The 13,479-nt window shown below is 45.0% G+C and overlaps 1 protein-coding gene across 1 annotated transcript; it reads left to right on the forward strand.

Moving 5' to 3' along the window:
* The first annotated feature begins 10,395 nt into the window (after nucleotides 1–10,395).
* On the forward strand, nucleotides 10,396–11,750 carry LOC138352692 (calphotin-like). The gene is made up of 2 exons (XM_069305270.1): nucleotides 10,396–10,881; nucleotides 11,082–11,750. Exons 1-2 carry the CDS (start codon nucleotides 10,396–10,398, stop codon nucleotides 11,748–11,750), a joined length of 1,155 nt encoding a protein of 384 aa, XP_069161371.1.
* Nucleotides 11,751–13,479: the final 1,729 nt, after the last annotated feature.

Below are 13,479 nucleotides of genomic sequence, written 5' to 3' on the forward strand. Positions count from 1 at the left end.
TCAACTGTTTCAACTGGCTGTTTGTGTATAAGAGTAATAAATAGATTTTTATTTTCATGTTCATTTCAAAGACGTAGGTGTGTGGAACGTCCTCGTTGTCCATAACGTGTATGAATCACGTTTTGCCTGCCTCCCCTCGCTCTCGTTCATTAAACCTCTGTTGATGTTTTTTTTAACAATGTCAAGGTTTTTTACCTTGTGATGATTTCGACGCTCAACGTCGCCGCGGCCCGGTCATCGACCAGGCCTCCTCCAGGTTCTTTATTATTAGTGGTTTTATTTTATAGTTTAACAATTATATTTTTTATGATAAGGGAAATAATAATATTATTATATGTATTCATACCTCAAATTCTCATTTATTCTATCAGCCTGTCCTCAGGGAGGAGATCCCTCTCAAAGCAATAAATTGGGAACAATTTAAAATTTGTGCTATTATCTACTCATTATCTATGTATAGGTTTAATTAAGGTTACTTTAGACTAAAAGTGGGTTCGGTTAGGTTAGGTTTCATTACGTTTAGTTACGTTAATATTATAAATTATTGAGGATAATGTAATATATATATAATTCGGTAACTTGACCAGACCACACACTAGAAGTTGAAGGGACGACGACTCATCGCCTGCATATGGATACCACGCGTACGCGTCTTACTCTGTTTAATTTCTTTGATGCTCTACCTTCCTTCAAACGGCCTTTTTTCGCCTTTGAATCTTCCCTGCTTGCCACCAAGCGTCGAAAGAACCAGCTCAGGTTTCTTAAAGACTGTCTTGCTGAGCAAGTTCTCCCTCTTTCTTTATCTCACTTTCTCCAGTTCAACACTTCGGGATCTCCTTTCCCTGAACATGCCCGCCTTCTTCTTCAAGAACTTATTCATGCCACCTCCTTGCAAGTTGACGAGGCTTTTCTTGCTGTTCGTCAACAGCAACGCTTTCTGTCCTCTTCTCTTTCCAGTGATCTATGCAATATCATTTTTCCAATTGCATTTGACACTGCTCACGTCTCCTCTTCCCACCACTCCTCCACACTACACAACAAACTTCAACGCCTGATCTCCAACAGTCCTTGGGCCAAATACTCTCTCTCTGACTGTGTTACCAACCTTTCGTCCTACTCTCTTTTTAAACACCAGCAAGAACTTCTTGGTCTTGGTCTGTCTTTTGCTACTTTCCCTGGCCCACGTTGTGGCATTGATCTCATTAGTTCCTTTGACAGGTTTGTCAATTCTAACTCTAGTACTCTTTCGGACCTGTCTGCCTTTAGAGGGGCCCTTATCCCCGTTCTTGACAGCTTGTTTTCTAGAAATCACCACCTTCCTCGTCGCTTCCAGCTTGCCCTTGCCTCCCTGAAATCTAACAACTCTATTCTTATCCTTCCTTCCGACAAAAGCAATTCGTTGGTTGTCCTTGACCGTGAGGACTACCTCCAAAAAGCAGATGTCTTGCTCTCTGACTCTCGCACTTATGCTCCTCTGACTTCTAACCCTTTGGATCGCCTCAAAATTTCCTTTAACCGCAAACTAAGACAGCTCTCTAGTCTTTGCCCTCCTGACTTTGATCTCATTAAACGTTTCCGTGTCATCTGCCCTTCTCTTCCTTATTTCTATGGTCTTCCTAAGACTCATAAACCTGGTGTTCCTCTTCGTCCTATCATTTCTTCACGGGGCTCTGTCAGCTATCCTCTTGCCTCCTGGCTCGCTAAAACCCTGACACCTTACCTTGGCACTTTTTCCCCTGCCCACCTTCGTCACTCTCAGGACTTCATAGAAAGACTGCGCCTGCAACCCTCTTGTAAGATGCTTAGTCTTGATGTCGACTCTCTGTTCACTAATGTTCCGCTCGATGACGTTCTCTCTTTCCTCAGACAGAAGGCGTCAGAGGGCCTCCTTCCTCTCCCACTTCCCACTGACGTTTTCCTCGATCTCATTAGACTCTGTGTTGAATCTAACTCTTTCTCTTTCAACGGTAAATATTACACTCAAACTTTAGGTGTCGCTATGGGTTCCCCTCTCTCCCCTGTTCTTGCTAATTTCTACATGGAATACTTCGAAACTGTTCTTCTTCCTTCTATTGATACTCGTCCCTCTCTCTGGCTTCACTATGTTGATGACATTTTTGCTTTATGGCCTCACGACCTTAATCTTTTCCAGCCTTTCCTCGCCTCTCTTAACAATCTGGCTCCTTCTATCCATTTCAAAGTTGAGTGGGAATCTAATTCCCTCCTTCCTTTTCTTGATGTTCATGTTCACAGCTCTGTGTCTGGGTTCTCTTTCTCTGTCTACCGTAAACCCATGCATAGTGGCATGTACATTCACTTCTTTTCCTACCATCCTCCTTCTGTTAAGAAAAGTGTCCTCGTCTCTCTCTTCCTCCGCGCTCTACGCATCAGTGACCCTCAGTTTCTTGATTCTGAAATTGCCTTTATCTACAAATCATTCTCTCGCCTTGGTTATCCTTTGCATTTCATCAACTGTGCCTACTCTCAAGCTAAACGAAATTTCTTTCATCCTAAACCTGCTTCCAACACTAGTAGCAATGTACTATGCCTTCCCTTCATATCTGAACTCAAAACTTTTACCAATACCTTTCGTCCTCTTGACATTAAACTCGCCTTTCGACAAACTAACACACTTCGTAGCAATCTAGTTCACACTGCTCCTCCTGCTTCTAATGCTGCTGGTGTCTACTCTATTTCCTGTTCATCTTGTCCTCTCCAATACTTTGGCGAAACTGGCCGTACACTGAATGACAGACTTAAAGAACACAAGAGAAGTGTTAAGTCTGCAGACACTAACAATGCTCTCTTCTGCCATGTGAGGGATTCTTCCTCCAAAATAATCTTTCCTGCCTCTACTCTACACAGACGCCGTCTTGTAGAATCGGCTCTTATACACAATGTACCCAACATGAACTTGAGTCCTGGCTTTGTTGCTGTGGACTCTTCCCTTTCACAGTATATACTCAAATGCTCTAATCTTTCTAACAAACGTGACTTAACATAAGCTTTCCCCTTTCCATTTATCTTTCTTTATCTTTCCTTTTCTTTCTCTCTTCTCCCTTTTTCTGTTCATTGTCTTCTTCTGCGCTCCCTTGCTATCCTCTTCTTATTCCTATTACTATCTCCTTCGGGGGTTATAATAGGAGCTGCCTCGTATGGGCCAATAGGCCTTCTGCAGTTCTCATTACTACTATCCCCTACACCTGACTTTCCTCCTCAGCTCTCTCTTGCCTATTTATTGCCTGTCCCTACCTCCTCATCACAATCGACTTGAGAATGGTCCAGGACGGACCGAAACGTCGTCCTCCCTTAAACTTCTAGTGTGTGGTCTGGTCAACATACTTCAGCCACGTTATTGTGACTCATCGCCTGAATTCGGTAACTGTTTGAGTGTACAGGCAAATTCTGTTTACAGAAAATTTAATTTTTCAAAGAAAACATTTTCAGCATACATTTTTTATATTCTAAATCAACGATTTCTATTACATTAAAATTATAACTTGAGAATAATCTGTTCAGGACGAAGGCTTACACGTAGACTATTAATGTATCCGTAATATGCTTCCAGACTATTACAAATATCTAGATAACTATCCAGGTGGTTTTAAGAGGGATTTGGTTTATCATGGTATTGGATTTGGCCTGAGTACGGGAGGCATTTTATTCTCAGTAATTAGTGGGGACTCGCACCCTGAAAAGCCCTCTTTAAGACGACGAAGCTGAGAGAGCATATACTGACATAATTATTCATACTTTATGTTGTTCAAAATCTGTAGATCATTAATAAAAATCACATCTATGTTATACATTTTTATGAAAGATTTGTTAACCTAATATATTTAATTGTATTAAAGGAAGGGAGTACCACCTCTGGCTGGAAGAAGAGAACCCCTTAGCCTCGGAGGAAACCACACATAACGCATTAGAGGGAATGTTTAGGTCCCCTCCAATACAGTTTATATGTACTTTTCTCCTACCACCCCTTCTCTTTGTGTTTTTTGTGCTTTTTTTATATATAAAGGTTACAAGATATACATTGGTTAATACATTTAGTGTTTAAAGGTTATGGATCTCTTGAAGCTCCTCCGTTTCCAGACAGAAACCAAGGATGCAGCAGGCGTTCCCTCTGGATCGCTGCACTGAGGAGCTGAAACAAGAAACTGGCAGCCCTTAAGTCTCTGGTGACGTCAATGATCCTGGAGCCCAATTCTTTGAGAAATCTCATGGCACTCTTACCCCTGGGGCCATATGTCTCAGATGCAATGGGAACGTATGTGTATTGGCCTTAAAATTGACTGATTTTACTGTTTCTTTGTGGTTGGCCGCCCCGCCTGCTTAATCAGCACAGAAGTGTATATAGGTGTCAGCCAGGGTGGATACACATGTATAGTCCCACACCAACTGTTTGTCCCTTTTCCAGGGGTATATAGTGATGCAATCAGTGCGAAGTGCAGGGTCATCTGTGTTTTGGTCCCCTAGGATGCGAGGTTCTCTCTCTCCACTGGGGACTGGGCTGAGACAAGGCTCCTCTTGATGATGTCATTGACTTCGTTGTGTCTTGCATGCCAGCCCTTTGTGCTTCCGTAATGCAACCCATGCAGTCCATATTGGTCTGCTCCCACCTTGTTTCAAATACACTTGTATTCAGTGTGAATTGGGGCACCAAGGTGGAGGGCCACTGCAACACGAAGGGATTCTGGATCTAGACGCGTGCCCATTGCCGACAAGGGTACTGCCAGGAGGAAGTCTCCTGCATTGGGGAACGCACTTTCTGAGGAGGGCTTTCTCCTTGTTTGATGTTGCAGCATGGAGCATGGCATCAGCAATAATTTTCCACAAGTGGATGGTCCCCGCTGGACTGATTGTGTTTTTTGATGGATCTATGATGGTGCTGGGGCTGCAAGAGCACCCCACTGATTTGAACATTCAGTGAAAGCAGGATTGCGTATTCCTGCTAAATGACTCAGGGGTTCAGGTAGGATATCTCATACAAGGTCGTGCAATGCATGGGAGAAGGAAAGAGAGGCTAGTAGAGCAATCTGAGAGACTGCGGACACCAAGGCCGCCGAGTCTAAAAAAGAGGGATGCTTGCTCCCACTGATAGTCATCCAATGGAAGGTTCAGGAATTTCCCCAGCATGGACCTCAGAAGCGTGTCATGCACATTTAATTTAGCGCTGCTGTAGGATGGAGAACACCTCAAAAAATAAGTCAACTTAGGGAGAGATAGACATCTTGTGAGGAGGAAAAGAGCATCATGGGCATGAATCTTGTCACTCCTATCCAGCATTTTCCTTAGATCATTGATTTTTGCATCCAGGACTTCCTCGATTGCTTGCGAGCCAATGGGGGCACTCAGGAGGGTCTAGTCAGGTGACTCGACAACGAGAATATCTGGAAGAACATTTTTTATTTGGCCAATGATGTTTTGGTTGCGGGAGACTATTTCTCATTTGGATTCATTGAGAATGTGGCCCAGTGCTGCTCCTTGCTCCTCCTTATATCCTCCAAAATGGTATTCGGGGTGCTGGCAAGAGTGTCATCATTCAGGTACCAAATGCTTGCTTGTCAGACTATCAGTGACCTCTTTGATAGCTAAACAAAAAAGGAGATCATCTTGTTGGACACCTTCACAGGAGTCTATTTCATGCTCCCCAAAAAGAAACAGAGTCCCAATGTAGCACGATCGGATGAATGGGTAAAGGGAAAGGAAATGGTTGTGTACAGCCCTGAGGACTGCGTCTCTTCTGACTTGATTGAAGGCATTTTTAAAGTCAATCTTTACTAGTGCCTTCTGGGCCGAGGGATCAGCAATGTAAGCCTGCGCTGCATGTGCTGCAGCTTCACAACCTAGGGGAATCCCAAACACGAGCTGATTAGGTTTCAGCAAGGTGGCTGCTTCCTGGCTGATACATCTCACTGCAGCCTTAGTTATGGGGCGTCGGACGGTGGTACCAACGGCAATTGGCCTGATTCTCCTATTCTTCTTCTTTAGAGGGCAGAGTGCGGCTCCATGAAAGAGAAGCCGGATGTCCTCAGGGACGCCGCCAGCCAAACACATGTTGGAGAATCTGATAAGTTCCACTAGAAGGTCCTTTGCGGCATCTGCAAGCACCGGGTTCAGCATTTGTTTGATGTGCTGGGGTCGTAGGCCTGTAAAGCCCCCCGCTGAACCTAATGGAAAAGATATGGCTGCTTTGTACACCTCAGATTCTCGAACAGTCAAGGGTTCTATGCCAGTATTCTTTTTGATGGGGATTACCGCTACTGTCTAGAGCTCTATGTGGGTGTTTGTTTTGTAGAGTCTGTGCTGTCGTGGTGTTCCTGGGGGCAATAGTGTCATCGCTGGTTATGATTGTGATGGCACATGTGGTATTGCCCTTTTCTACTTTTCTGGTGATCTGTACTCTTATTTTGTGGTTCTCGGGTGAGCTATTGTTGGTCGTCATGTGGCTGGTACTCTTGGCACGAGGGGGGAGGTGGACCAGGTTATCTTCTCTGGGAAATTCATTAAGAACCCTAATTACTGAGGTTGCTAATGACTTATCTCTCCTCGGCGGTAATGCCAGGCATGCATTCCCAATTAGTAGGAGATTGTTTTATATTCCAGTGGTTCCAGGAGCATTGTTGATCTCTGTCAGCAGAATGGTGAGTATGGTTGCTGCTTGATGACGGGCAGCCTTGGGAATGTGGGGCAAGGTCCTTGTGGACGTCGCTTTGACTGCTTCAAGGCAGATTGTCTGCTGAAATAAAGTTGAGAGAGGTATTGTTTCTCGCTGCTGCAGCAGGTTGTCTGTTGTCACCTGCTGTTGTTGTTGTCCTGAATTGGCAGATAGTTCCATCAGCAACAAGACGAAACTGTCTGTCACACACTCGTCAGTTTCCACTTGGGCGTTCCCCCTCTTGGATTGAAGGGGGCTGTGTCAGGTGCAACACGTGCCATGCCTAGATGTCCTGATGACTAGCTGCCCATTTAGTGCACTCTCGTCTTCCCGAGAAGGGTGTACCAAGGCAAGCATTACCTTCCTGGGGCATGGTCTTGGCACAGTGGGTGGGTAGGCTGGTGGTTGATGAGCGGCTGGGTCAGGCGCAGGTAGCGGGGTGGGGGAAGATGGTGGGTGGGCTGTGCTTGGGGCAGGGGGGGGGGGGTAGTGGAGGGGGCACAGGGGTCTGGTAGCAGAGTGGACAGCGCACATGACCGTAATTCTGTGGCCCGGGTTTGATTCCCAGACCAGGTAGAAACAAATGTGCAAATAAACAAATCCACAAGGGCCGTGACGAGGATTCGAACCTACGTCCGAGAGCGTCCCAGACGCTGCCTTAATCGACTGAGCTACGACATGGTTTAAGAATTTCAACCAGAAATTCTACTGAATTTACTTAGATACTGCAGCCTCTCCAAGACAAACCAGAATTTTACAGTTCCCCCCATGCACTTGATCTTTGGCAATTGGCCGTTCTACATCTTCGCCCTTACTTCATTACACACAGAAATCACATCCTAACACTATTGTGATTTCCGTGTGTAAATGGGCAAAATTTCTTTCACCCTGATGCTCTGTTACCAAGCAGTAAATAGGTACCTGGGAGTTAGACAGCTTTACGGAGCTGCTTCCTGGGTTTGTGTGTGTGTGCGTGAGTGTGGAAAAAAACTTTAGTTAGTAATTAGTTACAGTTGATTGACAGTTGAGAGGCGGGCCGAAAGAGCAGAGCTTAATCCCCGCAAGAACAACTAGGAGAATATGAGGGAGGTCACCGTCACACTTATTACACAAATTTCAACACTCAGGAAATCACTAGTGCATTTTGTTTTAACATCACACTCACCGAATTTGATTGAGAACGCACTAACTCCCAACTAACATTACTGTAGGCTGCTTGACAGCCTCCCCATCACTCTCCCTCCCCGCCTGGGGGCAAGTGTTGGGGGCACTGGGACGATGGCGACCCTCCCCTCACCCATACACTGTCCCTGCCTCGCCGTCCGCAAAGCCCACACAACGCCCTTTTCTACGTTGATTTTGATGGAATGGCGGAGAAACGTTTCTTCTTGTCACCCTCGGGGCCTTCAGCAAGTATTCATACCTACACAAGTCAAGTATTGGTTGGCTCGGGCATCGTTATACACGTTAAAATTGGTTGATGTGTAGGACCCTGCTCACCACATGTCTGTCCCCCTCTCATCCCATGATATATATACCATGATGCAATTGTCGATCATGAAACACTGATCATTTGTATGCGGAAAATCCACAGAGAAAACCGAAAGGTTTTCTTCTAGTCAGTCTGGTGTTGACAACAACTTTGATCGGCCGAAACGTTCATCTTCCTTTCCCATTTCTCTGTGGATTGTCCGCATATACTACAGTATATATATATACTTGTAGTAAATATAATTTCAGAATATAAGGAATATTCACCAAAAAGTGTACACCATTTATCGTTGTATATAAATTTAGTTCATAGTAATCTCTTAAGTAATCTCGTGATGATTACCGTATACGATGGTAATTATCACGAGATCATTGGAAGGTGTCTGGCTGAGTTCATGGAGTTTTATTACTTCACTATACACTGTAAAATAATAAATATCGAGCAAAGACTGTCATACGTGGGTCGAGGTCGTGCAACCTCGTGGATTCGAGGTCGTGCAACCAGTGATTCGTGGAACAGTGAAGTGGAACGGGTATCACAACACACATATAAGTTGGAAGTGTAGGAAAATCGTGCATAGAATATTATAAATATAGAATACTGGAAAAATAGAATAGTGGCAAGAGGTGGCATCAGCTAGGCTCTGTTTACACAACCCACGAGGACTACACCTTGGCAGTCTCACGGTGATAAAATACGGAAAATATATAGTGTAATATGGAAATGTGGATCTAGGAATTAGTAATAAAGTGAGTGAGTACCATTGCAAGCCGGAAATTAGGCAGAAAACTCCTTGTAAGAATACAAGCAAAGAATAAATCAGTGTTATAAATCGAGTAACTGGAAACTGGTGACATCAACTGGGACAACAAGAGGTCACCTGTACCGACCGGGGACCAGCTTCGATACCCTACGCTAAGTACCTGCAATAAAGTTTGCACAAAATAACATACATAATAGTACAAATATACGGTATACATATAATATTATATATATTAAATATATAAATATATACATATAATTTTATATAGAGTTAAAAGGAATGACATCAACAAGTGATCCATACAGTGAAGCACAAATACAATACATTACATCAGACAATGGAGAGGTGTGGCAAGTGTTTGGGAGTATTGGGAAAACATAATGTAGGCGTCAAGTGTTGCATCTGTAACATAAGATTTCACCTGTGCTGTGCAGAATTATCTCCAGGATGCACAAAAAGGCAAGGAATTTACTGGGTTTGCAAAGATGACAGATTAATGTTGGTGAACATAACTAAACTGATGAAAAACATTCCCGAGTCACAGAGATTATCATTCACAGAAAAGCTACCAGTGATATATGCGGACTGGGAAAAGACAACATTGGATAACGACCAAAACTCAGGAATAAGTGTTCGCCTAGCTCTGGGCGGAGGTGGATGTGTCGCCTGTGAGCTCCTGGTTTGCTGTCCCGTGCTAGTTTGTGTGTGTGAGCGGACCCTAGGGGCCGTGGCGGCTGGAGGGATGGCGGCCCCCGTCCCCCCTGTGAAGCGGAGGGATACCATTGGCCTAGAATTTACTGGCCCAGCATCTTATCCGGCAGTTGAGGTGGTGATGATTGACATGTTGCCGGTGGATGTGGTGTTCAACTTGTATCCGAGCATCGAGCTGTTGTGAAATTCCAACCCGTTCTCGCAAATTTAATAAGTCAATATTGACTTATTAGTTGCGTGCATAGGTGACATACCAAACATAATAGTTTCCCTTGAAAAGCTTCATAGAAAAAACCGACCTTACCTAACCGACATAGTATGTTAAAATAAGCATCTTATAGCTTCGTAATTACAATTGTTAATTAATCTATTATAGGTATAGGTTAGGTAATAATTGTAATTACGAAGCATTAAGATGCTTATCTTAACATACTAAGTAGGTTAGGTAAGGTCGGTGTTTTCTATGAAGCTATTCAAGGGAAACTATTATGTTAAGTATGTCACCTATGCACATATTTAATAAGTCAATATTGACTTATTAAATTTGCGAGAACGGGTTGGAAATTCTGTTCTACGGTTGTGTATCATGACTTTGTGGAACGCTATGACGGAAGGACATTTACTCTGCCTGAGGGTGGTGGTTCGGTGATAGTATCAGACAGGTGCAGTGAGACTACCTATGTGGCAGTTCATGGTGCTCCCTTTGAGTTCCCTGTCTCTCTTCTCCAGCGTCATTTTGCCCGGTATGGGCGGGTCTTGAGTGTCCGAATGAATGCAGTCTCCTCCGGGCGGTGGAAGGGTATCCCGAATGGGACCCGCACTGTGACGCTGCGCTTGAAGGACTCCATCCCTTCGTCTCTCCAGCTTCTGGGCTTCATGGTATGCATGTTCTATGGGGGTCAGCCCCGGACGTGTTTCCGGTGCGGACTCTCGGGCCATCAGGCTGCGGGATGTGATGCGAGCCGGGTCGGGCCTGTGAACCTCTTCAGGGAGGAGGACATTCCCCCGTTGGCAGTCCCAGACCTGTCGGAAGGTGCTGTTGTGGAAAGTGTTACTTCTCAGTCCTCTCGTGCCCCGTTGCCGGTCTCTGATGCCAGCCTCGATGTGGCTGTGGGTGTCGGAGTGGAAGCAAGTGCATCCCCGGTTCCCGCACCTCAGCCTCCCCTGCCTGCCTCGTCTCCAGTCGAGTCTCCAGTTGTGTCTCCTGTGGTGTGTGGTCTCGTGACTCCGGACGTCGAGGCTGCGCCTCGGCCTGTACTGTCTCCGGCAGCTGTGTCTTCGACCCGTGTCGACGTGTGCACTGTGATGCGGTGTGTGGTCCTGTTCCCCGGGTTGTTGAGGCTGCAATGTTGAGTGATCGTGTGCTGCGGGGAGTTGCGCGGGCAACCAGCGGTTCTGCTACGGTGCTTCCTAGCGGAGGTAATAGTTCCTACGATCTGTGACCTGTGTCCAAGCATTCGCGGCAAGCTTTGAGTCTATCTCCACCTCGTAATGCGGCCTGGGCCGACGTCGGGGAATTTCAGGACTCCGGGAGTTCGTCTTCTGGGGATGGTGATGTGTGCGACGCTGTTGGAGTGCCTGCGGCTCCTGTGGGTCGTGTTGCAGCAGTGATGGGTCCTGTGGTGGGGTTGTCGCCTGGCCCTGGTCCGGTGTATTCTCCGGCTGCCTCCGCGTCACTGGTTGCTGGTTCCCCGGCTTGGGAGGTTGTGGCACCGGCCGAGATTGCGAGAGAGGGTAGGGGCTTGGTGGCGGTTCTTACGAATGCTTCTGTTCCGGCAGCCTCCGTGCCTCTGGCGTCAATGTCTGTGTCTTCCACGCCTTTGCCCTCTGCTCAGTCGTCCTTTGTTACTCCGTCCCCTGTGGTGTCGACCCCTGCCCCATCGCCCTCTGTGATTGCGTCCCCTGCGACTCCGCCCGCTATGTTGCCGGCCTGTGTCCGGCCGACTCCTGTGCTTCAGTCCCGTGTGGTTCCACCGTCTGTATCAAAGCCCTCTGTGCGGCCTCTTCCCGTGCCTACCGCCTCCGTGTTGGAGGGCGCCGAGCTGGATGTTCCTGACTTCATGCATCGACCACGAGGGTCACGTAGTCACGTTAACGCGCCTATGGAATTGTGGGCACAGTAGGATGCCTACAGGAAGAAGTACCCTCGTCGTTTCTATCCGGATAAATATGAAGATGATTGACTGTGTGTGTGGTTCTTGCTTTGTGTTACTTTATTTCTTTCGTTTTTTTGTTGAGCTATGTGATACGGGTTCTTTTTTTTTTCCTGTTTTCTTACCTAGCTGGGTTAAAATGCTCTAGTGTTTTTTTCTTTTTTGCCTGTATTTCATTGTTACCTATGTGTAAGATTCCATTTTTGTTTATGCTTATTTACGATTTGTTCTATTATCTGTGTCCTATTTACTGTGTTCTATGTTCCGATGTTTGTTTGTATTATACCGATTCCTTAATTCTTATTTTTTATTTTGATATTTTACTATGTAATGCAAATGTGTTCTGTTTCTTTTGATCTATGTACTGTGCTGTGTATTGCTTTGTTGTATTCCCTTGTTATTTTCCTGCATTTTATTTACTATGTTGTATTTCCAGTGTTATATTACCATGTTCTGTTATTATATTCTCGATTCTGTGGTGTGTTGTCTGCTGTTGTGTGGTGTGGCGCATAGTGCGTGTGTTTTGTGTTTGTGTTATTGTGTATATGTGTATTCGTTGTTTATAGTTTACCCTTGGTTTTCTTGTGCTCTTTGTGCGCTTTTGTCATTTCTGAGGCTTTTGGCACGCTCCATCTGGGTAGTGCTGCTTTGTTTGTGTGTGTGTGTGTGTTCTTTTGAGTTTTATGTTATTCTTTGTTTTCACTTTTGTGTTATGTTGATCTGTGTTATGTGTTGTTGTTATTCTGCGTTCTTTGTTCTTCTGTGCTTTCCTGTTATATGGTTACTGTATGCTGTAATTGCTCTGTTTTACAAATAAAAAGAAAAAAAACTCAGGAACAGATAGTTTAGAGAATCGCAGCAGTAGTGTGGAGGAAGAGGGTATTGTGGTACAAAATAACAGCAATATTGCAGAGCCAGGTAATATAAACGACAAGAGCAACAGTGAGACAGAGTGCATAAATAAAGGAATTGGGACGAAAGACGGGGATGGCTCCAATAAAGATGTAGACAAGACAGACACAGGTATAAGTACCTTGAAAAACGCCAAACCGGAACATATTTGCAAATTCTACGCTAAAGGAATATGCAAATATGGAAAATTACGAGCAAAATGCAATTTTCTGCATCCTCGAAAATGCAGGAACATGTTGGCGAGGGGTACATGCCGTTTTGGAACAGGGTGTAGATACTTTCACCCTAAATTATGTCAATTTTCAATTAGGGACAAAAGATGCTACAATCTTCAGTGTTAGGAATTCCACGTGAGAGGGACACAGCGTTATAGACGGGAAGATCAACATGATACTACTTGATTTTTTTTAGAAGAAGGCAGAAACAGAGTAGTAAATATAAGAGAGAGGAACAATCAGATGGAACCACTACAGGATTACAGAGGGGAAGGGAGATACCCACAAGACTGGAATACAAATTATCAACAAGCACACAGGTACTACATCACACAACACCCGTCCTACTACCAAAACTGGACGAATCCCTTCCAAAACAACACACCGTAGACCGGGGTAGAGTGGGGGGGGGGGGAGAACTACCAAAGCTTTATTTCATGGATAGTGAAATGTGGATTCCGAATTATAATCTATGTAGATGTGACAGAGTAATTAGGTCAAGTGGAGGAGTAGGTCTGTATATTAAAGAGGAGCTGGCATGCACAGAGCTCCTGAACTCGTCCAATGAGGTG

This window comes from Procambarus clarkii, chromosome 54 (genome assembly GCF_040958095.1).
Source record: "Procambarus clarkii isolate CNS0578487 chromosome 54, FALCON_Pclarkii_2.0, whole genome shotgun sequence".
Classification (NCBI taxonomy): domain Eukaryota; kingdom Metazoa; phylum Arthropoda; class Malacostraca; order Decapoda; family Cambaridae; genus Procambarus; species Procambarus clarkii.